This window comes from Canis aureus, chromosome 10 (genome assembly GCF_053574225.1).
Source record: "Canis aureus isolate CA01 chromosome 10, VMU_Caureus_v.1.0, whole genome shotgun sequence".
Taxonomy (NCBI): domain Eukaryota; kingdom Metazoa; phylum Chordata; class Mammalia; order Carnivora; family Canidae; genus Canis; species Canis aureus.
Window position 1 is genome coordinate 17,888,281 of NC_135620.1, and position 27,593 is coordinate 17,915,873.

The following is a 27,593-nucleotide window of genomic DNA, read 5'->3' on the forward strand; positions in this document are numbered from 1 at the left end:
CTTTAGTCTTGTTTGAATGTCATGCTTCAGTAAGCAATGTGTTTTAAACCCAAATTTTGGGTTAAGGTCTTAAAGACATCTGTTGCTCACTTACACAGGACTCTTTTTTTCCAGAAGCCAGATAGGTCACATTGGTGGTACTTTAAGGGGCCACGTCACCCATACATTTATTTACCCCTACTTCTTTTTTTTTTTTTTTCTACTAGAATATTAGGTTATGCTAAGCTGGAATTAGCAAAAAGCTTCCCTTTTGGGAGAGAAGGCACCACCCCTTAGAAGCAGCAACCTGCAACATTGTGTTTAGAAGGATTCTGAAAGGGGGTGCCTGGGTGGCACAGTTGGTAAAGTATCTGACACTTGGTTTCAGCTCAGGTCGTGATCTCAGGATCATGAGATCAAACTCTGCATGGACTTTATGCTCAGCAAGGAATCTGCGTGAGATTTTCTCTCCCTCTGCCCCTCCTTTCACTCTTTCTCTGTCTCTCTAAAACAATAAATAAATCTTTTTTAAAAAAGGGAAAGATAAAAAAAAAAAAGGGAAAGATTCTGAGGCCATGTTTGTGCTAAAAGAGAGAACAGAGTGACTCATCAATGATGTCCATTATTGTTGTAGGGTGGCTTGAGTGCCTTACATTTGCCATCCCTGTAGTTGACTCTAGTAGGCATCCCATAGCACTTTGGACTTCTTGAGTTAGGGAGATAATGTTGTGCTTCCTGAATCATGCAGTTGGCCATAGCTTCCTGTTATACCTACCTTCCTCATTTAACTGTGAAGCCATATGTACTTGTTTCTACTACTGTCCCCAAGAAAATAAGCTTTCTCTTCGTGAGCTGGAGTATCTGCCAAACTAACTCAAGATTATATTGTCAGCAATTTTATGAAGGGAATTGAAAAAGATACTGAAGAGTCACATTTTTCCTGGTGTCAGCCACAAGAGGGTCTGGCAGGAGGGAGACCACATGGCTGGCACACATTGTCCTAGTGGGCCAGGCTTTGGGGAAGAACTGCGCCGCAGATACTCGTTCCCTCACCTGGAGATTATGGAAGAACACGTGAAATCCTTTAGTCAGGCTTCGTGTGATTTTGGTCTTTCACTGCTGCAAAGTTTTGGGCTCAGATTTTTCAAGATGAGAAGAGCTGGAATATAGGGCAAGATGCCTCGTTTGGGCTGTGAAGTTTCTGCCTTTGGCAGAGACCTGTTTCTTGCTGAGCTGGGCATCTCTGGGGAATGTGGGTGGGTGGGTGGGGAAACGGCAGAGTGAGAGTTTAAGGAGAGAGGAACACCTCCCTGAAGCTCAAGGCAATCTGAGCCTTCTGCTCTGGATTTGCTGGCCTCTCACAGGCTCGATGAATAATAAAGTTGTGATCTTGTCAAATATTTCCAAACAACTGTGGCGGGTAGACTCTTAAGCAGATCCTTTTGAGTCCAGATAAAAGTGAGACAATTCTGTTAGGCTATAGCCAAAGAGACCCTGAGCTGACAGCAGTCAGATGGTATGTTCCTAAGTACACCTCCTCATGATGCCCTTTCTGCCACTGGCAGTGGATTTTTTCATGTTTCCATAGGGACCCTGTATTCTGTTGCTATGGCACCCGACTTGGTTCAGAGGAACCTATCGCTAAATACTGGGAAAGGCTCTTTGTCCACATACTTCACCAGCAGAAATTCCAATTTTCCCACACATCTATTGGAACCTAAACTTCAGTTTTCCAGTTTTGGTCTTTGGTCTCAACTAGTAGTAAAGATAGCAAGCCTGATAAATGATGCACGAAGTCTTTGTTGATTTATTGATGGTCAGTGTGTGCTCACTAGTTAGGATTTTGTAAATAGGAACCATGGATTTAATAATAATAGTAATGGTAATAATACACCATGAATTCAAGACAGCCTTAGTCCAAACAGATGGAAATTACGGCTCCTCCCTGTTTTTTATTTTAATTTTATTTATTTATTTATTTATTTATTTATTTACTTACTTACTTACTTACTTACTTATTTACTTACTTACTTACTTACTTACTTAAGAAAGCCTGACTTTAGAGTCCCATGGAGGCAGGGCTAAAGGGAAGCAAGAAAAAAATCCTTCCCTTAGCTCTAGAAAATGAGTTCCTGCAATTTTAGTCTTTGCAGGACAGGAGGAATTCTCAGAAGTCTGACAATTTACGCAGTCTCCTTACAGGGATAGATAATAGTTGATAGAAAAGCTCAGAACTGAGAAGCAATTTTTATGGTACTGTGGTTCAGACCTTTTTACAGCAAAGTAGTTTTAAAATAATGGGAAAAACACATTTTGATTTAAATGATAAGCCACAAAACATTGACCTGGCCCAAGTGATGACAGAACTTGCATTTTTTTAGTCTAGGATGGTAACTGTCAGCACTTTTACAGATAATCCAGTGGTAAACGTAGTACATCCCTCTGGGCCACACACACACAGCTGCTGTTGGAAAGGGAGACATGTACGGGTATAAGCAGGGCTGCATAGACACTGTTCTTCCCTCAAGCTGCAGCAATATCCTGAGTTCCAGAGGTGTTTTTTTTGTTTGTTTTTGTTTTTTTGTTTTTTGTTTTCCTTGATGATTCATTCTAAAATGGTTGAAAGAAATCAGCTAGAACTCCTAGAGAAACACTCCGGAGCAAAGCAATCTTCTTAGTTAGACACCAGAGGACAGCACAGTTTGAAGGTGGGCCTCCCTGGCCACCTAGGCATGTTGGAGGGGCACAGGCTATAGGGACAAGTCTAAAAATATGGCACCGAGACTGATGTTTAAGCCCAAAGACAACTAGGCTGGTCTATGGTACTTAGCATGGAATTGAGGGACAAAAAAAGAAATATGCCACCCGAAAAGGAATATCCCACCTCAAATGAATCTAATTGATCCAAGGAGGAGGGTAGATTTCCAAAAGCTTGGACCCTGGGCATTATCTGTGGTTAAATGATCCTAGTGTGAGCTACTGAGTACCCATCCTATAGAATTCACTGTTGGGTTATCCAGTAAGATTGGCAAATGCCTTGTGCTTGATCCCCTTTCTTGAAGATTTATGGTAGTCTGATAAAAGCTCTGGAAATGCTTGGAGTAAAGGTGTGTCTCAAACGTATTTGGCTATGGAATTCCACCCCACCCCTACTTTTCTTCCCCCAAGAACGTGATAGAACTAATAGTTTTTAGACTCTACTTATTTGGGAAACAATGCTTAAAGAATTTAGTGTTCTTTCATATAAACTTAGCCTGGTAATTATAAATATTTAACTTTACCAGAGACTCCTTGGATCTTTAATTTCTTGGGTTTTCTTCCCAGCTCCCCATAACTGACATATGACATATGACATGTAAGTTTAAGATATACAATATTATAATTTGACACACTTACATATATTGCAAAATGATTGCAATAGGGTTAGTTAACACTTCCATCATCTTACAGATTTACCATTTCTTGTTTGTGGCAAGAACATTTTATAAAAACATTTAATTATTTATTTATTTGAAAGAGAGAGAGAGAGAGAGAGAGAGAGAAACAAGGGGGGAAAAGTCCCAAGCAGACTCTGAGCTAGGCATGGAGCCTAATGTGGGGTTTGCTCATGATCCTGAGATCAAAACGTGAGCAGAAACCAAGAGTTGGTTGCTTAACTGAGCCATCTGAGCACCCCTGTGGTGAGAACACTTAAGAACTACTTTTCTTGGCAAGTTTCTGAATATAATACAGTATAGTATTATTAACTATAGTTGACATTCTGTACAGTAGAGCCCCAGAATTTATTACTGCAAGATTGTGCCCTATGACAGACTTCTCCCCATTTTCTCTACGTTTCCAGCACTGGAACCACCATTGTTTTCTCTGGTTCTATGAGTTTCAGCCTTTTAGGATTCTATGTATAATAATATCATATAGTGTTTCCCCTTCTCTGTCTGACTTATCACTTAGGATAACGGCCTCAGGGCAATCCTTGTCACAGATGGCAGAATTTCCTTCTTTATTATGGATGAATAATATTCCTCTGTATGTATATACCACATTTTCTTTACCCACTCATCAGCCAAAGGACATGTAGGTTGTTTGCTATCTTGGCTACTGTGAATCCTGCTGCAGTGAACCTGGGAGTGCAGATATCTCTTTGAGACCCAATTTCATTTCATTTGGATATGTACCCAGAAATGAGATTGCTGGATCATATGGCAGTTCTATTTTTAATCTTTTGAGAGCTTCCATACTGTTTTCCATAGTGTATCGACTTACACTCCACCAACAGTGAACAAAGGTTCCCTTTTCTCTGCATCCTCACCAATGCTTATCCCTTGTCTTTTTGATGAACCCCATTGTTAATTGGTGTGAGGTAATGTGTGTATATGTTTTTCAGAAAAAATAATCTATTCAGGTTCTCTGCCTATTTTAAAATTGGATTGTTTGGTTTTTGCTATTGAGTTGTATGAGGTTTTATATATTTTGGATATTCACCCCTTATCAGACATAAGATTTGCAAATATTTTCTTTCATTCTGTAGGTTGACTTTTCATTTTATTGACTGTTTCTTATGCTGTGCAGGAGCATTTTAGTTTGACGTAATCCCACTTACTTATTTTTGTTTTCATTGCTTGTGCGTTTTAGCATCCTATCAAAAAAATCATGGCACTTTTATCCTATGCTTTCTTCTAGGAATTTATGGTTTCAGAATTTATAGTTAAGTCTTTAATCCATTTTGAGTTAATTTTTGTAAGTAGTGTAAGATAGGGGTTCAATTTCATTCTTCTGCATGTGATTATCTAGTTTTCTTAGCACCATTTATTGAAGAGAATATCCTTTTCTCATTGAATATTCTTGGCTCCCTCAGCAAATATTAGCTGATCATCTATTTCCGTGTATATTTTATGGGCTCTCGATTCTGTTGCAATGGTCTATGTGCCAGTGCCATACTGTTTTAATTATGAGAACTATGTAATATAGTTGGAAATCAGCAAGAATGATGCCTCCAGGTTTGTACTTATTTCTTAAGATGGCATTGGCTATTTGGGGTGTTTTGTGGTTTTATAAAAATTTTGGGATTGCTATTTCTATTTCTGTGAAAAATGCTATTGGAATTCCAATGCTACTGAGAAGCTATAGGGATAGCACATAGTACTTTGGGTACTATGGACATTTTAACAGTATTAATCCTTCCAATCCATGAACATGACATCCTTCCATTTATTTGTGTCTTCTTAAATTTTTTTCATCCATTTTTATAGCTTTCAGCATACAAAAATTTCACCTCCTTGGTTAAATTTATTCTTAAGTATTTTATTGTTTTTGATGCTATTGTGAATGGAACTGTTTTATTTCTTCCTTTTTCAGATATTTTGTCATTACTGTATAGAATTTAAACTGATTTCAATGTGTTGATTTTGTATCCTGTAAATTTACCAAATTTGTTGATTAGTTTTGTTTTTGGTGGAGTCTTCAGGATTTTCTCTATATAGGATTATATTATTTACAAATAGAGACAATTTTACTTCTTCCTTTCCAATATTGATGCCTATTTTTCTTTTGCTTATCTGATTGCTCTGGATGGGACTTCCAGGACTAAGTTGAATACAAGTGGTGAGAGTAGGTACGTACCCTTGTCCTATTCCAGATCTTAGAGGAAAAACTTTTACTTCTTATCGTTGAGCATGGTGTTAACCATGGGCTTGTCATATATGGCCATTCTTAAGTTGACCTGCATTCTTTACATGCCCAATTGGTTGAAAGTTTATATCATGAAAGTATGCTATATTTTGGCAAATGCTCTTTCTGCACCTCTTGCGATGATCATTCAACTTACGTTTCATTAGACTGATGCGTTATATCACATTTTTTTAATGTTGAGCCATCTTTGCATCCCAAGGATAAATCCCTCTTGCACAGTGTATATGATCCTTGTAATGCCTCCTGAATTTGCTTTGTTAATATTTTGCTGAGGATTTTTGCTTCTATATTCATCAAGGATATTGATTGATAATTTACTTTTCTTGTAGCCTGCTCATCTGGTTTTGATATCAGGATAATGCTGGCTTTGTAAAATGAGTTTGGGAGTGTTTTCTTCAATTTTGGGGAAGAGTTTGAAAAACATTGGAAGGGATTCTTCTTTAAATGTCTGGTAAATTCACCAGAGCAACCTTTTGGCCCTGGGCCTTTCTTTGTTGGAAAGTTTTCTATCTCCTTATTCAGTATTAGTTAAGATTTTCTGTTTCTTCATGATTCACTTTTGGTAAGCTTTATGTTTCTAGGAATTTATCCATTTCTTCTCAGTTCTCCAATTGATTGATCTAGAATTGTTCATAATAGTCTTACAATCTTTTTTATTTCAGCGTTACCAGTTGTAACATCTCTTCTTTCATTTCTAATTTTATTTATTTGAGTCCTCTCTCTTTTTTCTATAGGTAGTCTAGAAAAGATTTGTCAATTTTGATTATCTTTTAAAAAAACTAGCTCTTAGCTTTGTTGGTCTATTTTACCTTTTTTCAGTCTCTTTCTTTTATTTCTGCTCTTTATTATTTCCTTTCTTTTTTTTTTAATTTATTTATGATAGTCACACATAGAGAGAGAGAGGCAGAGACACAGGCAGAGGGAGAAGCAGGCTGCATGCACCAGGAGCCCGACGTGGGATTCGATCCCGGGTCTCCAGGATCGTGCCCTGGGCCAAAGGCAGGCGCCAAACCGCTGCGCCACCCAGGGATCCCTATTATTTCCTTTCTTGTGTTAACTTTGGGCATAGTTGTTTCTCTTTTTCTTTTTTCTAGCTCCCTAGATCCTTGATGTGTAGAGTTAGGTTGTTTTTGAGATATTCTATTAATGTCCATGTTTATTACTATGAATGTCCCTTTTAGAACACCTTTTGCTGCTGGGGCACCTGGGTGGCTCAGTGGTTAAGTATCTGCCTTGATACTGCCTTGGATCATGATCCTAGGGTTCTGGGACAGAGCCCTGTGTTGGGCCCCCTGCTCAGCAGGGAGCCTGCTTCTCTCTCTCTCTCTCTCTCTCCCTCTCTCTCTCCCTCTGCCTCATGCCCCTCCCCCCCACTCATTCTCTCTCTCTCTCTCTCTCTCAAATAAATTGGAAAAAAAAGAGCACCTTTTGCTATGTCCCATAAGTGTTGATATTTTGTGTTTCCTCTTTTGTTTGTTTCAAGATATTTAAATTTTTAAAATTTCTTTGTCCCATTGGTTGTTCAGAAGTGTGTTGTTATATTTCACATATTTGTGAATTTTCTACTTTTTCTTCTGTTAGTGATTTCTAGTTTCAACTCATTGTGGTTGGAAAAGATGCTTCCTATGATTCCAGTCTTCGAAAATTTGCTAAGACTTGTTTTATGATTTATCATATAATATCCTGGAGAATGTTTCATATGCAGTTGAGAAGAACATGTATGCTGCTGCTTTTGGATTAAATATTTATTATATTTAATAAGTGTTACTTATTATTGTTTAGGTCCACTTGGTCTAAAGTAAAGTTCAAGTCCAGCATTTCCTTATTGATTTTTAGTGTGAACAATCTATCTACTGTTGAAAATAGGATACTGAAATCCTCTACTAATATTATATTATTGTCTACTTCTTCCTTCATATCTGTTGGCATATGATTAATATATTTAAGTGCTCCTTGTAGGAGCATATACAATTGTTATAGCCTCTTGATGAATTAACCTCTTTAACATTATATAGTAATCTTATTTCTCTCTTGTTACAATTTTTGGCTTACAGTCTATTTTGTCAGATACAAGTGGAGGTAGGCACCCCTATTTTATTTTGGTTTCCACTTTGACTGAAATATCTTTTTTCATCCCTTCACTTTTAGCCTGTGTGTATGTGTAAAGCTAAAGTGAGTCTTTTCTGGCAGCATATAGTTTGGTCTTGCTTTTTAAAAAAAATCAGTCTCGTCGTTCTGTGCCCTTTGATTGGGGAATTTATCCATTACATTTAAAGTACTTTTCAGTAGGCAAGGACTGTTGTTTTCTGACTGTTTGGTAGTTCCCTTGTCCCTTTCTCCCTCTGTAGATCCCTTCTTTGTGAATTGATTATTTTCTATAGTGGTGTCCTTTGATTCCCTACTCCTTTGTGTATCTACTGTTAGTTTTTGTTCTGTGATTACCATGAGGCTTATGTAAAACATATTCTAGATATAATAATTTCTTTATGCCCTTTTGCATCTTTCATTTCATTCGTTCTATTTTTCAGATTCAGAATATCTATTTGGTTCTTTTTTTAGTTATTTTTGTGAAACCTCTCATTTTATTTGCATATTGTTTTCCTAATCTTATTGAATTGTTATTCTTTTGGGGGTGGGGTAGCTAATTGAGCTTCCTTAACAGATATTTTGAATTCTTTATCAGGTAAATCACAGCTCTCCATATCTTTGAGGTTCGTTATTGGAAGATTCCTACGTTCCTTTGGCGGCATCATGTTTCCTTGATATTTAATGTTCCTTGAAGTCTCTCGTTGCTGTTATCTTCACATTTGCAGTAGCAGACACCTTCTCCAGTCTTTATAACTGACTTTAGGAGATAAATGTGTTCTCTCAGCTCTGCTAGGGATTCTGAGGCTTTCTCAGACCCTCTATAGCTATGCCTGCCTCTCACTTCTTGCTCCCTCTTGTGGAAGAATTCTTAAACCTGGATGGCTTCTATTCTGGAACACACCAGGCCACGTGCTGGCAGACTCCTTTGCTTTCTCAAGGGCAGAGCTACAACTCAAGCTATAGTCCCTCCTTGGCCCACAGATTTGAGCTGACTTTCTGGAGATGTTCACTAGCCAGCTGCCAAAGCTCGTTCTTACCACTGTTGGGAGCAGGCACAGAGAGCTGGACACAGAGTTTGTGTGAGTATTGGTTTGAGGAGCATGGAGTGTTGGGAGTCTTCATGGACCAGTTAGGAGAACCCATAGGCTGGGCGTTCCCTGTGGTTCATGGTGGGGCATCTTGGTGGACTCTGAAACACAGATGATAGGATCCACATTCCTTTAATGCCCTTCAAGATTCCTATCTGTTACTCTCCCAGCCTCGCCCCTCTCCCCACTCATGTGGCTCACAACTCTATACGCTGGACGTGACAAGAGAGAAATGGGCCTGGATGACCAAGTTCTCTGTGCACTCATTCACTCACACACTCTCTCTTTCCATGGCACGAGAAATCATAGGCAGAGAAGGGCTCTTTTGGCACTGAGTTGTGCTGCCCTCAGGGAGGGGTCATGAGTATAAGCTAACTGTTCCCCTTATCCTCTCCATTGTGTCCACACTTGTATTTATTTTCTCTGGTGATGTGTTGGAGCTTCTCTATGGGTAACCTGGTCTCCCACAAAGGCTGTCTCATCCATGGGTGATTAAGACAGTGTTTTTCAAAGACTCCTGGACCATGGCCAAGGTAGCCTGGAGACAGTTCATGGGCCACTGCTGGGGCTGAGGTCTGTGTGTCTACTGCCTGATGCTTGGGTGGGCATCACTTCTGGGTCCTTTGGAGAATAGTGCTGCATCCTACAGCTCCCATGAAGGTACTTTCTTGTCCACAGATAGATGATGAATTGTTGTTGAGGGGAAATACTCTGATGGGTTTTTTTTTCAGGCATGTTGCTGATGTTACTCCTCTTTAATTTCTTTCAATTTCTGCACCATAATATCTGTTTTAACAACTCAAGAAAGGTAAATGTTTAGTTGAGTCATGAGAGGATGTAGCAGACATTCTACCCTTCACAATGGCACAGAAGATGTATCTATTTACTGGCTTCACCCCACCTGGGTCAGCATTGGTGGGGCCTCTCCTCCAAGCTTTGAAGATTAGTAACAGAGATAGTTCAAGGCAAACAGTTGTTCACCAAACATAAAATCATCAATGTGCATGCATATGAAGCTGATCTTGATATTAAATTCAAAATAGCTATATAAATGATAGATTCGATTCAAGGGCAAAAACAAAAACTAAGAAAAAAGGATAGTGAAGTTTAAAGTGCCATCTTTGTTGTTTTTGAAAATTTATTTACTTATTCATGAGAGACACACACAGAGAGGCAGAGACACAGGCAGAGGGAGAAGCAGGCTCCCTGCAGGGAGCCTGATGTGGGACTTGATCCCAGGACTCTGGGATCACGACCTGAGTCAAAGGCAGATGCTCAACCGTTGAGCCACCCAGGCATCCCTAAAATGCCATCTGTTAAAGAACTTAAAAGCTGTTTATTCTGAACACTTTTAGGACCATCACTGATCTTTTCATAAAGCAGGCCAATAGTCTATGCCAGAGGTGACAGACTAGCAGACTGGAAGACTTGGTGTGTAATCATGTTTTATTTGGTCCGCAGAGTGTTTAACAATTAAAAAAAATTAACATAAAACTTAGGACCTTCCTTTTCCATGGAAAAACCAGGCAATCGGTAACATTGACTTGATATTATTATGTGACAGAAGACTAGAGACAGTGAAAGGGAGCTGCCCCTTTCATTCATTTATTTTTAAATAAGAAATAACTGACATATAACATTATATTGGTTTCAGGTATACAACACCATGATTCAATATATGTATATGTTGGGGAATGATCACCACAATAAGTCTAATGAACATCCATCAGCACACATAGTTGCAAAATATTCTTTTTCTTGTAATGAGAACTTCTAAGACCTACTCTTGGCAACCTTCAAATATGCAATATAGTATTAATACAGTCACTATGCTGTCACTTACATGTTTCATAATGGGAACTTTGTTCCTGTTGACCTCCTAGAGCTGCCCCTTTTAGATAAGCAAATGCTCTTGAGTGTTCTCAGGCCTTACTTGACCTGCTTACTCTCCTCCTTGATCCTACCTGGCTCCTGGAAGCATTTGAGTTTGTGTTTCCTGGTTTTAATGGGGCGTTCTCATAGCAAAGGCCCTGCTACCAGTTTTCTTTGGGATCCTTGATCCTACTGTTTTTGAAGAAGTTCTACCACTTTATTTATATATTGGGCTTAAGTCTTTGCTAATGATATGACCATATGTCCCTGACAAGGAGATAACCTTAGTTGTTATGATTAGTCATTGACCCTTTCTTATAGGGACTCCATTTATTGTCAAGCTAGTGGAGACAGGCTGTAGAAAGAACATGAAGGCACCAGAGTCCAAAAAGAAGTGTCCAGGGACTGGCATCAAGGAGGGAGGAGGGGTGAGGAAAAGTGGCAACCATAACTTTGACACCCATTGCCCTCTTAGCTGCCTAGAGCTGGCCTTTATTATTAGCATGTGATTCAGATGTATTGGCTAACCAGAAGCAAAGAGTCTAGAAATAAGTGATGAAATAGGGCAGACTGGGGGAAATGCCATGTGATGGAAAACATGCTGTGGCAAGAGTATGGGTGAAAGAATTCCATGTCTCCATAGAGAGTGGTAGAAGCAAAAGGAATGCCTTTCTAAAAACAGAGGAGCCTGGTATAGCACTTCCTGTAGAATCATCTTGCTTTCCTCACAGACATGAACAGGACAGGACCATGAGGGAAATGATTGATCACAACTGAAGGCGCTTTCCTTCTGGTTTCTTCTCTAAACTGTATGCTGATGATTTTGAAATCTTTCTCAAATTGAACTAGTTTGGAGTTGCCTTATCAGACCAGTTGTAAGTTGAGTTGTTACAAATTTGTGCTTAGGAAAATTAGAGTTTATTCCAGTGCTTATTAACTTTTTGAAAGTATGATCCATTAGGATCATGTTACTTCTATGACTTAAATCTGATTTAACCTAAACAGACAATGCGAGAATCGTGGCCAAAATAGATAATGCCTGTGTATGTGTGGAATTAAGCTAAAAACTCTTTCCATTTTCAAACAAATGAATAGGATTATGTGCTCCACAGATGGTGTTTCAGTCCCTTGTGTGGGATCTATTACAATAGTCTATTTCAGCACACCCTTTTTTTTTTCCTGTGGAAGTCATTCACATTGTAGAGGAAAAGTTTAGTAGAATATTACATTGTGAATTTTTAGTGTAAGCAGTTCCCCAAATAAATATTTCTTGGGAGCCTCTAAGCCAATACCTTCATAAGCATTTACAGAGCCCATTCATCATGACTATAGATTCTCAAGGAAATTGCCAAGTGTACACACTATTTTAGTGTTACTTCAGGTTTAAAAAAAATCCGTCCTCTTATATAGAGGTCTTTTTGTCTCTCCTTGGCAGTTCTCCTCACACTTCAGTTTTGCTTTGTTGTTGTTTTTAACAACTTTAGTGAGGTAAAATTGATATGAAATTGAAGTGTATTTATGAGAGATTTTGGTGTGCATTTCATGTCTACAACCATGAAACCACCCATCTCAGTCTTTTTTTTTTTTTTAAAGGATTTTATTTATTTGTTCATGAGAGACAGAGAGAGAGAGAGAGAGGCAGAGGGAGAAGCAGGCTCCATGCAGTGACCCCAATGTGGGACTTGATCCTGCGACTCCGGGATCACGCCCTGAGCCGTAGGCAGATGCCCAACCGCTGAGCCATCCAGGCATCCTCCCATCTCAGTCCTTATAGTGAACATATGCCTCACATGCAAATACTTCCTTGCATGCCTTTGTAATTCCTTCTCTACATTTTTACCTATCCTCCACTTCTTCAGGTACCCACTGATCTGCTTTTTATCACTCTAGATTAGTTTGTATTTTCTAGAGATTTATATAAATAGAGTCATACAGTATGTTCTGTTTTATGTCTAGTCTCTTTCATTCAGCATAATCATATTGGGACTCATCCATATTATTGTATGTGTCATTAATTCATGACTTTCTATTCTTAGTAGTATTCTACTGTACTACCATTAGTAGTAGTACAGTAGAATGATACTGTACAGTAGTACAGTAGAATGATATACTACCATTTATTTATCCTTTCATGTGTTTATGGACCATTTTGAGCAATTACAAAGAACACAAGTTCTTGGTATGGATGGACATATGTCTTTATTTCTCTTGTCTCAAACGTAGGAGCAGAGTGGGTGCACCATTTGGTACTTATACACAAGTGTTCAGAGATGCTTTATTTGTAATAGCCAAACACTGCAAACACTGCAAACCTCCATATACACATTTTAAGAACTGTCTAACATTTCCAGAGTGGTTGTCGATTTTATATTCTCACTAGAAATGTAGGAAAGTTGTACTTCCTCCACATCTGAGCCAACAGTTAATACAGGCTTCTTAATTTTAGTCATTTGAATAGCTATTCAGTATTACCTTGTCATTTTAATGTTCACTGTTCTGGTGATTAGTGATAATGAGCATCTTTTCATGAGCTTATTTGCCATCAGTACATCTTCTTTGATAAAGAGTTCAAGTCTTTTGCCTATATATGTTTTTGTAATTGCAGTAATTATTTTCTTAGTACTCTTTATATATTCTGGATACAAGTTTTTTATCAGACAATACTTTTTGAAAATATTAGTTTCATTCTGTGACTTTCTTTTCATTCTCATAAAATTGTTTGAAGAGCAAAGATTTTAATTTTATTGGACAAATTCATTAATTTGTTCTTTTGCAAATTGTGTTTTTGGTACTTTTTCTAAGAAACCTTTGCTCAACTCAACGTCACAAAGGTTTTCTCCTCTGTTTTCTTCTATAGATTTTATACTTTTAGGTCTATGATTCATTTTGAGTTAATTTTTGTATATGGTGTGCAATTACCCACATTTATTTATTTGTGTACAGATATTCAATTTTTCTGGCATTTTTTTTCTTTACTGAATTGCCTCTGTGCTTCTGTTAAAAGGTCACTGTCCATACATGTGTTAATTTCTGGACTCTTTTTTTGATTCCATTGATTGATTTGTCTGTATTGATACCAATATCACATGTGTTTGTAAGCATTATAAGTCTTAAAGTCAAGTAGTACTAGTATTTCTTGTTCAAAGTTGTTTTAGCCCTTGTAGGCATTTTGCATTAACATATAAATGTTAAAATCAACTTGTCGATATATACAAGAAAAACTGGGATTTTGATTAGTCCTGTATTGAATCTACAGATCTATTTGGAAGAGAATTAATATCTTAACAATATTGAATCATCTGACTTATAAACAAGGTCTATCTCTGTTTAGAGAGAATATGTATGTTCTGCTGCTGTTGCATGGAGTGAGTTCTGTGTCAGACAGGTGAAATTGATTGTTAGTTTTGTTCAATTCTATACTTTCAGAAGTGTTGTTCATTCTTAGTGTATTTGTCTTTCACATTTTTGGTCAGACTTATCTCTTTTTGCTGCTATTGTAGGTGGCTTTTAAAATTTTAGTTTCTGCTTATTCATTACTAGTATATAGAAATATATTTTTTGTACTTTGGGATTTTTATCTGCAACTTTGTTAAACTCTTATTATTTTTAGTAGCTTTTTTGGTAGATTCCATCAGATATTCTACATACATAAATATATTTACATATTCTGTAAATAAAGGCAGTTTTGGCTTTTTTTCCCCCAATCTGGATATCTTTTATTTCTTCTTTATTGCCTTTCTATACTTGCTAGCACCTCTAGTATAATGCTGAGTGGAAATTATAACACCAGACTTTCTTCTTATTCTTATGTGTGTATGTGGGAACATTCATTCTTTCACTATTATTTTATTATATTAGTAGTAGGTTTTTCATATTTGCCCTTTATCAGGTTGAGAAAGCTCCTTTTTTGTTCCTTGTTCACAGAAAATTTTTTTATCAGAAGTAAATATTGGATTTTGCCAAACAATTTTTGGCTTTTTTTGTGATAATCAATTTCTGCTTTTTTTTTGTCTTTTTAATTGAAGTACTGACTTACCCAAAAGATCTAAAAAGGTCAATTTTAGTTAGGAATCGTGTTTGGCTATAATAAAAAGATACCTGAAAAAATAGAAACATGTACCTGCTAGAGGCTTAGTATCTTTATGCAATGAGAAATCTGGAAGTGGTTGATTTGTGATATGCATTCATCCCCATAAGGAATTTGGAGCAAAGTCATCCATGATTCTCTGGGCCTTTTTTCCAAGTTCATGATGGTATTTGCAGATTCAGCTTTTTTGTCCACACATCAGGCATCAGAATGGACACAGAGAAGGGGAATTACACTCACTAATTAAGTCTGTCCCCTACACTGTTTTCTACCTGGACGCTTCAATCCAGAAAGAGGGCTGGGAAATGTAGTTTATTGCTGGTCACAGTATGGTCCCTGGTGAAAGTAGGATTCTGTCAATAAGGATGGAAGGAAGAAGAGACATTAGGTATGCAATTAGCAATGTTTGCCAACCTCACTACTAGTAATTACTCTTTGTATTTGTCCTTAAGGGTCATGAAAGCCCTGTTAAGTGGAGGGAAAAGGAATTTGAGATAACTTTTTTTTATTATTTTACTGAATGCAAATTTCTAGGCTCCCCATATTCTCTCACTTTCCATGACTGATCAACTGATGCAGGTCATCCATGGACCATTGATGGCTGAGAGGCAAGAGCCCTGACCCCAAACAGTGGGATTTGCAACTTTGGGATGGAAGGAGGAGAGAGTATGAAATAGCTATCATTGGCCGCTCTTTCCTGCAATTGTATTACAAATATGTCCACTTCCTCCATTCAGATGTTCTTTCCTGAGAACCTCCTTGATATCACTTCAACGAACTGCTCCCTTCCTGCAGGTTTCACAGTTTTTTTATGACAGCTTTATTGAGATATAATCCTCATACCTTAAAATTCATCCATTTAAAGTATACAGTTTAGTGGTTTTTAGTATACTCATAGAGTTGTGCAACCATCACACCATCAATTTTAGAATGTTTTCATTCCCTCAGATAAACCCCATAACCATTAGCCATATTCACACCTGGTCCTTCCCAGTCCTAGGCGACTAATGCACTGTCTTTATAGATTTACCTTTTGGACATTTTATACAAATGGAATTATTGAATATGCTCTCACAATATTTTGCTTATACCCTGGGTATAAGCATTTGCCCTGGGTCTGTTGAGGTTGAGAAGCTCATACCTGACTTCCACTGCAGAGTGAGAGTTCCTGGTCAGCTGTCCCTGTATCCACAGTAGTGCTTAACAGTGTGCCTGCTGCATCAGTAAATATTAAATTGAAGGAAAGACAATTCCCTTCCCTTTTATAAACAAACACAGTGGGGTTGGCTGCAATGTAATGTTTAGATATAGGAAAGCAAGATCATTTCTGTCTGCAGCTGAACACTGTAGTAGTGATTAGAGTTTTGTAATGACTGTATACAGTTGGCCTCAAACAAAGGAATGAAGTTTATCTTAGAAGCCAATTCTGAGAGCACCTGGGTGGCTCAGTTGATTAAGCGTCTGCCTTTGGCTTGGGTCATGACCCCACGGTCCTAAGATCAAGCCCTGCATCAGGCTCCCTGCTCAGTGGGGAGTTTACTTCTCCCTCTGCCCCTTCCCTTGCTCATGCTCCCTCTCTCTCTTTCTCAAATAAATAAATAAAATCTTTTAAAAAAGAAGTCAATGCTCTGCTTTCTTGCTCTTCCTTATTTGAATTTTCTAACATATGACTCCTAGCCATCTAGTTCACCTGCCCTAATATCTGACCCAGCATCACCACTACCATCTTTTTCACTCATGCCATTGTACCCGTCTTAAAACCCATCATAAGTTTTGATCTATCACAAGTCAGGTACTAGAATTTAATCATACTTTTGCCTCTAATACCAGGTATGAATGTGGGAAAACCATCCCATATTCCTACCCTCAGTTTCTTTGTTTGAAAGAATGTGGCAGTTGTGTTCGGTAAATGCACCTTTATTTTATATTCTTATTTTTTTATTTATTTTATTTTTTTATTGGAGTTCAATTTTCCAACAAATAGCATAACACCCAGTGTTCATCCCGCCAATTCCCCCCTCAGTGCCCATCACTCAGTCACCCCAACCCCCCACCCACCTCCCTTTCCACTACCCCCTTGTTCGTTTCCCAGAGTTAGGTGTCTCTCATACTTTGTCACCCTCACTGATATTTTCACTCATTTTCTTTCCTTTCCCCTTTATTTCCTTTTGCTAATTTTTATATTCCCCAAATGAATGAGACCATATAATGTTTGTCCTTCTCCGATTGACTTATTTCACTCAGTATAATACCCTCCAGTTCCACCCATGTTGAAGCAAATGGTGGGTATTTGTCCTTTCTAATGGCTGAGGAATATTCCATTGTATACATAGACCACAGCTTCTTTATCCATTCATCTTTCAGTGGACACTGAGGCTCCTTCCACAGTTTGGCTATTGTTGACATTGCTGCTATGAACATTGGAGTGCAGGTGTTCCAGCGTTTCACTGCATCTGTATCTTTGGGGGTAAATCCCCAGTAGTGCAATTGCTGGGTCATAGGGTAGCTGTATTTTTAACTCTTTGAAGATCCTCCACACAGTTTTCCAGAGTGGCTGTACCAGTTCACATTCTCACCAACAGTGCAAGAGGGTTCCCCTTTCTCCACATCCTCTCCAACATTTGTTGTTTCCTGTTTTGTTAATTTTCACCATTCTGACTGGTGTGAGGTGGCATCTCATTGTGGTTTTGATTTGTATTTCCCTGATGGCCAGTGATGCGGAGCATTTTCTCATGTGCTTGTTGGCCATATGTAGGTCTTCTTTGGTGAAATTTCTGTTCATGTCTTTTGCCCATTTCATGATTGAATTGTTTGTTTCTTTACTGTTGAGTTTAATAAGTTCTTTATAGATCTTGGATACTAGCCCTTTATCTGATATGTCATTTGCAAATATCTTCTCCCATTCTGTAGGTTGTCTGTTAGTTTTGTTGACTGTTTCTTTTGTGGTGCAGAAGCTTTTTATCTTGATTAAGTCCCAATAATTTATTTTTGCTTTTGTTTCCCTTGCCTTCATGGATGTATCTTGCAAGAAGTTGCTGTGGCCAAGTTCAAAAAGGATGTTGCCTGTGTTCTTCTCTAGGATTTTGATGGATTCTTATCTCAAATTTAGATTTTTCAACCATTTTGAGTTTATCTTTGTGTATGGTGTAAGAGAATGGTCTAGTTTCATTCTTCTGCATGTGGATGTCCAATTTTCCCAGCACCATTTATTGAAGAGACTGTCCTTTTTCCAGTGGATAGTCTTTCCTGCTTTGTCGAATATTAGTTGCCCATAGAGTTGAGGGCCCATTTCTGGGTTCTCTATTCTGTTCCATTGATCTATGTGTCTGCCTTTGTGCCAGAATCACACTATCTTGATGATCACAGCTTTGTAGTACAGCTTGAAATCCAGCATTGTGATGCCCCCAGCTCTGGTTTTCTTTTTCAACATTCCCCTGGCTATTTGGGGTCTTTGGGCAGTTATTTTCAAGAGATACTTTGATCATGGAAACATTTTTTTAAATTCATTTGACTAAATCAATTATATTATGTCTATTAGAACCACAGTTAAGTACTGTATTAGGAGATATAATTGGTTATAAAGGAATATTTGATCTGCCCATTCTTTTTTTTTTTTTCTTGCCATGCCCTAGGTGTAAATCCAAAGTGAAATGTACGTGGCAGAAGAGAAAACTATTGAGTATAGTTAGTGGCTCATGGTATTAAAGCCAAGTATTTACAAGTAAAAGGAATGAGGTCCATGGCACTGGTAATGGGATTTAAATGGATTTAGGAACTAAGGCTGAAATAAGAGCCTAATTAGAGAAGATCCTTGGGTCATCATGTCAGTCCTCACCTGTCTGTCAGGCAGACAGACTGTCCACAGCTTTCACTTCAAAAGATGTGGCATGTTCTTCTCATCAGTGTCTCTTGCCTGCCTGTTCTTGAGGGAGAAGTTGCCTTGGCTGCCCCTTGCAAGTCACGTTTCTGCAGCAGTGCACTTAGTGGGGTCCAGAGATTCAGCTTACATCTTGTCTCCAAAAAGACTACTAAAAATTTAGAATATGGGATTTGATGGTTTTCTAAAAAAGAGATGTGAAAACTAAATCATATTGGATAAATTGTCTCTGCTAGCATTTTCCTGATTTTAATTGCCCTTTTAAAAATAAGAAGAAAGGACCTGAAGATAGAATAAAATGACTGTTTTCCATTGATGCGAGAGCCATACTTATAATGTGTCTTTTGTACCTGTTTTTATTTATTATTTTTTTTTGCACTTACTCTTAAAATCTAAGTGATTAAGCATTTATCAAGGGGGATCTCTGTTCCTTTTCTCTTTGTAGTTCACTTTGGGATTTTCTAGAGGACAAATCAGCATCTTTATCTTACTTTGGTTCCTCAGGTGGAGTTTGTTAGTTATGGAAGCTGGGCCCCCAGAGTAGGTGGCATCTGAAGCTAAATGAGGAAAGGTAAGACTAGGATAGGGATTGAGCTCAGCTGATGTCCTTGGGGGAGGGTCTGTGTCTGTCAACACATATGCCATAGTGAGTGTTACTGCAATTTGGCAAATTGGGACATTTGAGGATGTAGAGTTTTTTAACTTACTGTCTTTTCTTCTGATATCTCCCTTTGCTCCTACTGGCCTAGCTGTTACTTGTTGAAGGCTAGTGCTAGATGTGGGAATCCAGAGCTGGTGGGATAAGGACATGGAACACACATGGCGCTTATGTGACAGAGTCTAATGCAGTATGAAGATTATGCGCTATGGCAGTAGAATTTGTGCTCTTTCCTTTTTGAATCTATCCCAACAATATTTCCCATTACTTACTTAATTACTTGACTTGAGGCTTCAATGCTCAGAGGCGATTCCATTGGCTTTAGCTTTAATTAAGAAAAAAAAATCGTTAGGAAAGCAGATTCTCCCTTCCAGTTTCTCATTAATTTACAGATGAATTTGTTTTCTGCTAACTATCTATTGACAGTTTACTCCAGACTTTGGCCAAATGTTAGTTTGGGCCTTATAAAAATAATCTGGATTTAAAAGTTACCATCACAGGATTTTTGTTCTATCTCTTTTTAACTGACTGGACTTCTTGGTGTTCACTACATAAAATACAGTTTGTCCCATCAGGAATCAAATGTGAAAGCATTCAAAGGATTACTCAGTGATCTCAAAAATTTGAAATTCGAGAATATGGGTGTTACTTTTTTTCTTCAACCACTATATCCAATTTCTGTGTTTTCTTTTAAATGCACAGTATCAGACAACTCTTTTTTCTTATTAAATGCAAGTAGTATTTGATCTTTAAAACTTCTCAACATGCAAGTGGAGTTTTAAATTGTTTTAGTATCTTGAATGAGGAGATACTGATAAATTTGAGTCTGAAGACTGATGTTTGCAATATGCTGCAAACAGATATCATGAGTATATAAGACAAGTGAGACAAAGCACTTTCATATTTACATATTACAGTGGGTGCCAGTGCTCGTGGTAAGGTAGGAGCATCCTGTGGTGCATGTGCTACTATATAACATAGTGTGATCTAGCATCCAGAATATGCCCCTCTGCGCAGTTAGACCTGAGCTTTTTGTGGAGTTTAATTGACCCTTGCATACTGCAGTTAGGGTGGTTTGCTGGTTTGTATGTGCATATCTATCTTAAAGAACAGCACAGAGCTATGACCTTACAGATGAATGGCACATCTACAATATCAAACACATGCATAGAGACAGTAGAAAACAGGGGACTCTGATGTTGGCACATATTGACTTAACCTCACAGTGTAACTCCACTTTTGTAGAGCCAATGTGTTCATATGTTACAAGCTGATCTTGCTTTTAATGAAATCAAATGTATTAGTGTCTGAATCAAATATTGCGGAGTTGCTATGAATCTCCTTGAAATGCTAGTGTCATTATCTCTGCTCTGGCCCAGGATCCCAAGCTACGTGGCCTGGCATCCCTCAGCAAATGGCCTGAGTGCTAAATAATTATTCTGGTGACGGAAGTGAGCCTTTAGTTCCTAAAGTTTATGGTCACTTTATTCCCTTGTGGTGTCTTCTACTGATGGTTTGTTGTAGTAATTCCATATATTTCATTAGAGTATTCCCAGTTAATTCTTATAATAAAGCCCTAACACCTTAGTTTGGTTTTCAAAGTCTGTATCTTTCCGAAGCTACTGCTCCCAACATTGTACCTAGGCAGATATTCTCATTTTCATTTGATATCTTTTTACCCCCGGTTTTCACTTTTGTTTCATCTAAAACACCTTCCCCTATATCTCTGTATGTCTAAATTTCTTTGATAAAGATCTAAAAGTGGTTATCATTTTTGGTCCAGAAAATATATAAATATATAAAATGTATACACACATATATATACAAATGTAAAGATATATATATATATATACACACAATATATATTATCACTGTATATATACTATTTATACAGTGTATATATCCTGTATATATAGTGTGTATATATACACTATAAGTACAGGATATATACACAATATAAACTATATTCACACAACACTGCCTAAATCACATAAAAGAATATTTAATGACATGGGAAGATTTTTCTAATTAAGTGGAAAGGAAAATTGAAAAATACTATGATTCTTTTTTTTTTTCTTGAGGAGACCTCTATAGGGAAATACATAGGGAAAATTTTCTGAAAGGTTCTATGTTAATAGAAATGTTATAAGTTGATGGAACCAGAGATAGTTTTATTTTGCCTTTCGATATTTTACATTTAGATAGTAAATCTGTTTTACTTTTGTAATAAGACGTGAATTGGTAAAACTTATTTGTAAAACATAAGGATACCTTACCCCATCCTTATATAAAATTTTGGAATATCCGAATTCCAAATTATGCCATGTTATTCTCACCATTACTCTTATATTCAGGTATTTTAAAGAATGTTTAATCAAAGTGAGTAGTGCTAATATTGAAGAAAATGCTAATTTTTAGTACAGTATATATTTGATGTTCCTTTCTATGGGGCCATGGACCTTTACTTTAGAAATCCTCAGACTACCAGTGCACTCATGTTTTCAATGATAATCCTTACTTCCACAAGTTGGGTCACACCTAAGATATTCACTAATGAAAGAGAAGTTAAGATTTACTCTTCTTAAAGACCTGGGTGACATTTTAGGAATATTTTTGTCAATAAGAAGAGGACGTCTAGTTCTGCTGTGTCATAGTTGTGAGTAATGTGTGCCCAAAGAAATTTGTCTTTTGTTTCCAGTGAAAGGGGGATACTCCTCGGTCTTCTCTGTCACTCTGGAGTCTTCATATCTTGCTTTGGGGTTTGTCCCAGTATCCACATACACTCCTCCTGAAACAAAGAGGATATTTTGGGTAGTGACTGCTAATTTAAAAAAAAAAAATGTGTTAGGCAGCTTTTCCTTGAAACTTCTTTCCTAATTCGGCATGAAGCAGAATTAAATAGTAGAAATGAAGGAATTTATTTCGAGATAGCAAAATAAGAAGGGCAATCGTTTGGTTGCACAGCAGACGAGGAGAGGGCCAAGGAATGGATTGAAGGAAATTATCAAGCATGCATGTTGTTTTTAAGTGATACTTGAGACTGGGATGTGAAACAGCTGTGTTGTTGGTTTTTTTTTTTTTTCTTGTGCCAACTTTCCTTATTTGATTGATTTTCTCTCTGACAGCCCACTGTGCTGATAAATGTGTCCATGGTCGCTGCATTGCTCCAAACACCTGTCAGTGTGAGCCTGGCTGGGGTGGAACCAACTGCTCCAGTGGTAAGTTCCCACCTGTTCTTGTCTGTCTCTGCGTGTTTTTGCTGTATGGGCTCCCTTGTCTGCAGATGAGCCTGAGCCACGGGTTTCGGTCTTGTTCCCTATACAGAATATAGTGTGGTTTCCTAATCCAGTTCCTAAAGACGGTTTCTTTTAAATCCATATATGTATCATATTCAGAACTGTTTTTAATGGAGGAGAAAGAAAAGTACTTAGAAAGAAAGAGATTTCAATAGTCTGATGTTGATACATCTGTAAATAGGAATAAGTTTCCCAGAGTAGGGTCTAGAATTAGGCTCCTTCGTCGGGTCAGGCAGTTTTGTGGTAACATAACTACTATATCCTAAGGTAACATAACTACTATATCCTAACTGATGTTTTTACATGATGATTTATCTAGAATTCTTCCTTGGTGATTAAAATTTGTCACCTGTTGGCTTTAACTCAGAAGTAAAATTGATATTTTCAATGCTTGATTTTTTTTTTTAAATTTACTTCTGAATTCTGAGATGTCAATAATGAATTCTCAGAAGATGTTGGGGAGAAATATTGGTCATAACCGAAAATTCATGAACATTTTGGTATGAAATCAAATTGTATAGTGGAAGGGGAGGTGGGTGGGGGGAGGGGGTGACTGGGTGGTGGACACTGAGGGGGGCACTTGACAGGATGAGCACTGGGTTTATGCTATATGTTGGCAAATAGAACTCCAATTAAAAATATACAAAAAAAAAAAACCCAAATTGTAATATAGTATATAATTTGTCTTCATTATGTTAGAATTACAATTCTAACATGTGAATTGTAATTCTAATAACAATAGAATTGTAATTCTAACATAATGATATTTTGGACTATAAAGAGCTTGCACTTAAAACCTCATATTCTTTATTAAGAAGATTAGGCAATGGAATGTCCTGTAATTCAGTTGCTTTTCTAAATTTCACAGTTAAAACTTAGGTTTTCTGGCTAACGCATTGCCTTGCGTGTAATTGTGGATACTTCCTGTTTCTTCGTACTGCTTTTTGCTTTGAAAAAATGTGAGGGGGGCGGAATCAAAGCCCAACTGAATTCTAATACATGAAATGTTACATTTAGAGAAAGAAAATCATAGCTTTAAAAATTAGCAGGATCTCATGACAACACAAATTCATTCTTGTTTCTATGGCACAATTTTCCACAGCTAGTCTGAAGGGATTTCAACCCATCTAGATAAACCGGTTTTAGGAATTCGTACTTGCTTAAATTTGGAATCGGGAGATTACTGTGTTTCTGGTAAGAACTACTTGCTATAGACTTGTGATCTCTTGGCTGTCCCTAAAATAGCATCTCTAGGGGTAGTTCTTGTGCTGCCTATGCACAGACATTCTGTGTGAAAGAGCCTTTTTATTATGTCTTAAACAGGGAGTGTGTGTGTATGTGTGTGTCTTTCTGCCCTGAAAGGCTTCCAATTCCAATGGATAACTGTCTTGCAGGATTTTGTTTTGCTTCTGCTGGAGATCAGGAGGAGAGTGGGCATTTTGTTCACATGCCATGGAGGCAAAATGTTTGGGATGTGGGATTTGGCTCACAGCCATTTTTCTGGCCGACTGACCTCAAATGCAGTGTCGCTTTCATTAACTTTTCCAGCTTAAAAATCAGTTGTGCCTACACATTTTGAAGAAAAATAACATTATTCTGTAAACTAGTGGGAATGAAAAGAGTAGATGTATTCTGTGTTTGAAAAGTGAGATTTGTTTCTACGCCAGGGCAAGTATGCTGTGGGATAGAGTAGTTGCAACCGTATTCATAATTGCTGTCCTAAGGATTGCAGCCCGCCTCGAGCTAAGGGGTCAGACTTGAGTGTCTGTGTGAACAAAACAAAAGGCTACATGAGTTTCAGCCTCTCCAGAACTGATTCAGGCATTCTAGAAAACAAACTGTTGGTTTATTTTGGAGTTTAGGCTTTCTAGAAAATAACTTGTTGCTTGCTTTTGGACTTGACTAATTTTTGAATGAAGTCTCTAGCATCCTGAGGACACATGTTCTTTCCATCTAGAATATAATATGATGCCATCTTTTGTCTCTTCTTTACAACTCCTGTTTTGGCTCTATAATGACCAGAAGCATAAATGAACACAGGCAGACACCTGAGGTCTTTAAAGATGCTCTGAGAAAAACATTTCTGACACCGTGTTTAAACACATGAGAATATGCTGTTCTGAGCTGGAGCACTGGGTCTTGTTACTTGAGTTTTGTCTGTAGCAGTTCCTCTAATAACACTTGTCAGAAGGTATGTAATTTAATTACTCTAAGCCAAATAATTCTTGAAATAAAATGCATGCTTCAGTAATCTACTAGGTAGCACAGTTCAGATGACCTCATTTCAGGGCACCTGGGTGGCTCAGTCAGTTAAGTGTCTGACTCTTGATTTTGGCTTGGGTCCTGATTTTAGGGTCCTGGGATCGAGCCTGTGTCAGAGTCCGTGCTCAGTGGGGCATTTGCTTGAAATTCTCTCCCTCTCTCTGCTCCTCCCCCCACTCATATGCTAGCTCTCTCTGTCTCTCTAAAATACATAAATCTTTAAAAAAATAAATGACCTCATTTCCAAGGATTCTATTTCTGTGTTCCCTCCCTCTCTGGTTATGGCTATGAATACCTTGGGTGATATTTGTTAGGTCCATAGATAATTGCCTTGATAATCAGAGTAGGGGCTTGTATCAGGGTCCCATCAGGAGACAGAAACCACAAGAAATCTTTTATAGAGCAAACTTTTTATTTTGAAACCATTTTAGATTTATAGTAGAGTTGCAAAGATAGTAGAGAGTTACCATATACCCACATCTAGTTTTCCCCTTGTTAACATCTTACTAGTAGTTTGTCAAACTGAGAAACTGACATTAGTACATTACTATTAATTAAACCTCAGACTTTGGATTTCATGTTTTTTTCCATTAATGTCCTGTATCTGTTCCAGAATCCAATTCAGGCCACCATATTGCATTTCATTGTCATGTCCGCCCAGTCTCCTATGGTGGAATTGTCTATGACAATTTCCACCTTTGGCTTTTTCTAATCTTGACAGTCTTGAGGCGTGCTGGCCAATTATCCGTAGAATGTCCCCTGGTCTATGTTTGTCTAGTGTTTTTTCTCATGATTAGACTAGGGTTGTGGGTTTTGAAAAGAATACCACAGAGTTGAAATGCCCTGCTTAACACATCATAGCATGGGTATCATTAAAGTCCATATAACATCACTGATGATGTCCTCACTCGCTTAACCTTCATCATTTGCCGATGTACAGTGTATACCATGTTTCTCCACATAAAGTTACTATTTTCCCTTTTCCTAGTCTATTCTTTGGAAGCAAGGCTAAGTCTAGCCTACCCTCAAGTGTGACAGGCAGGTATTAAGTTCATGTCTTTGGGGAGGAGTACCTACGTATGTTATTTGGAATTCTTCAGTAAGGAAGATTTGTCTTTCCCTACTTATTCAGCATTGTGTCAGTATGGACCTGCATATGAAAATTTGGGTTCTAAGCCAATATTGTGTTATTTTGTTGTTCAAATTTTTCCTGCTTTGGAGATTGGGAATTATTTTAGGTTACTCCTGTGTCCTTTTGACCCACCCTCATTCTTTTTTTGTCTGCTTATTTTTGTTTGTTGAGCACTTACTTCCTTACTGATACTGTAGGATACACTAAGGCCATTTTGTGTTTTCCTGTCTCAGCCCTAGACAGCCATTGGAGAATGGCATTTGGAAAGCAGAATCTTGATGCCAGATCTGTTCATTCCTCCTGGGACACAGAGTAGCTTGGACAGGGAATGTTTATTAAAAATTATTAACTGTAACAGGGTATTGGAGTAGTGAAAAATGGTTAATAGAATTAATAGCACTTGAAAGAACACAGGAAAAGCAGATTTAAGGAGCTGCCACTACTTCCAGGGCTGAGGTGGGATGCCCAAAAGGAATCCCCACTAGGGCTATGATCCAGACGTTGTTAGCAAGGGCATACCACAGCTCACTGAATGGTGAGATATTGCATAGTACTACTCTAGCAGAGCTTGATGGACATCTGCCCTCTAGAACTTGCTAGAAATCTGCCCTCTAGGATATTTGGGAAAGCTGTTCATGGAGCAGTATCTTACCAGAAGTACTCTGCTACAAAAAAAGCCCCGGAGGGTTTCCAGGGGAAGTTGCTGGCTGATGAGTGCTGCTAGCCTCTACTATTTGGTGCCTGCTAGAATAGTTGCTGAGTGCTGCGAAGCTTCCCATGGTACCAGAGACAGGAACTGGGATGAAGAAGCTGGTTATGTTGCAGAAACTGGGCCCTGTGCAAGACCTAAGTGCTACACAGCTGGATGCTGGAGAAGCTTGCATGGTAGGAGCTGGGGCTAGAGAAGCCCTTCTACCCTGCAGGAGTCCCTTGAGCTTGCACCTTGAAACTACCATGGAGAACTTTGCTGCAACTTCGTTGTTTGTTGACCCTACAGAGTCTCTTGACTTCCAGACATAGTTCTGTTTTTTCCTGTTGTGTAGGAGCAGCCCACTTTCTGCCTGATAATCAGGACCATTTACTCCAGCCAGAAGAGTAACTCCTTTTATTTACATTAAGAGCCTGAAATGAGCAGGTGGCAATAAATCAATAACTGTCACACACACAGCCATCTCTCTGTTTTTTTTTTCTTTCCTAATATGCATGGGAGAATAAGGGACTAACAGGGGGCCGCATGTTTCCAGGTTTACAAAGACTTCCCTTGGAGGTTTGATTTGGCTGTTTACCTTGTCCATGGAGGGAAGGATTCCTCTGCTTGATATACAGTTGGCCTTCCTGGTTCTCAATGTATTCTCTGTATAAAAAAACCAGGTGTGTCAGAGGACTGTACAAAGTTTGTTCTCCTGGAGCGAAATCATGATTTATTTGACTAAACTCAGACATATTGCTTCTTTTTAAATTTGATTAAATGATTTAAAAAAAAACCCATACTCATATTTTACTTATATTGGCAGCCTAATGCATACCCTAGCCTATATGACATTAATCTAGCCTCCCTCCGTCTCT

The 27,593-nt window shown here is 38.0% G+C and overlaps 1 protein-coding gene across 9 annotated transcripts in view; it reads left to right on the forward strand.

Moving 5' to 3' along the window:
* Positions 1-27,593, forward strand: part of MEGF10 (multiple EGF like domains 10) — a 320,303-nt gene that overhangs the window by 207,356 nt on the left and 85,354 nt on the right. For all 9 annotated transcript variants that reach the window (XM_077911490.1, XM_077911492.1, XM_077911491.1 and 6 more), the window contains one exon: positions 22,463-22,555. In XM_077911490.1, the coding sequence (XP_077767616.1) occupies positions 22,463-22,555 (93 nt within the window). The remainder of the gene's footprint in view (positions 1-22,462; positions 22,556-27,593) is intronic.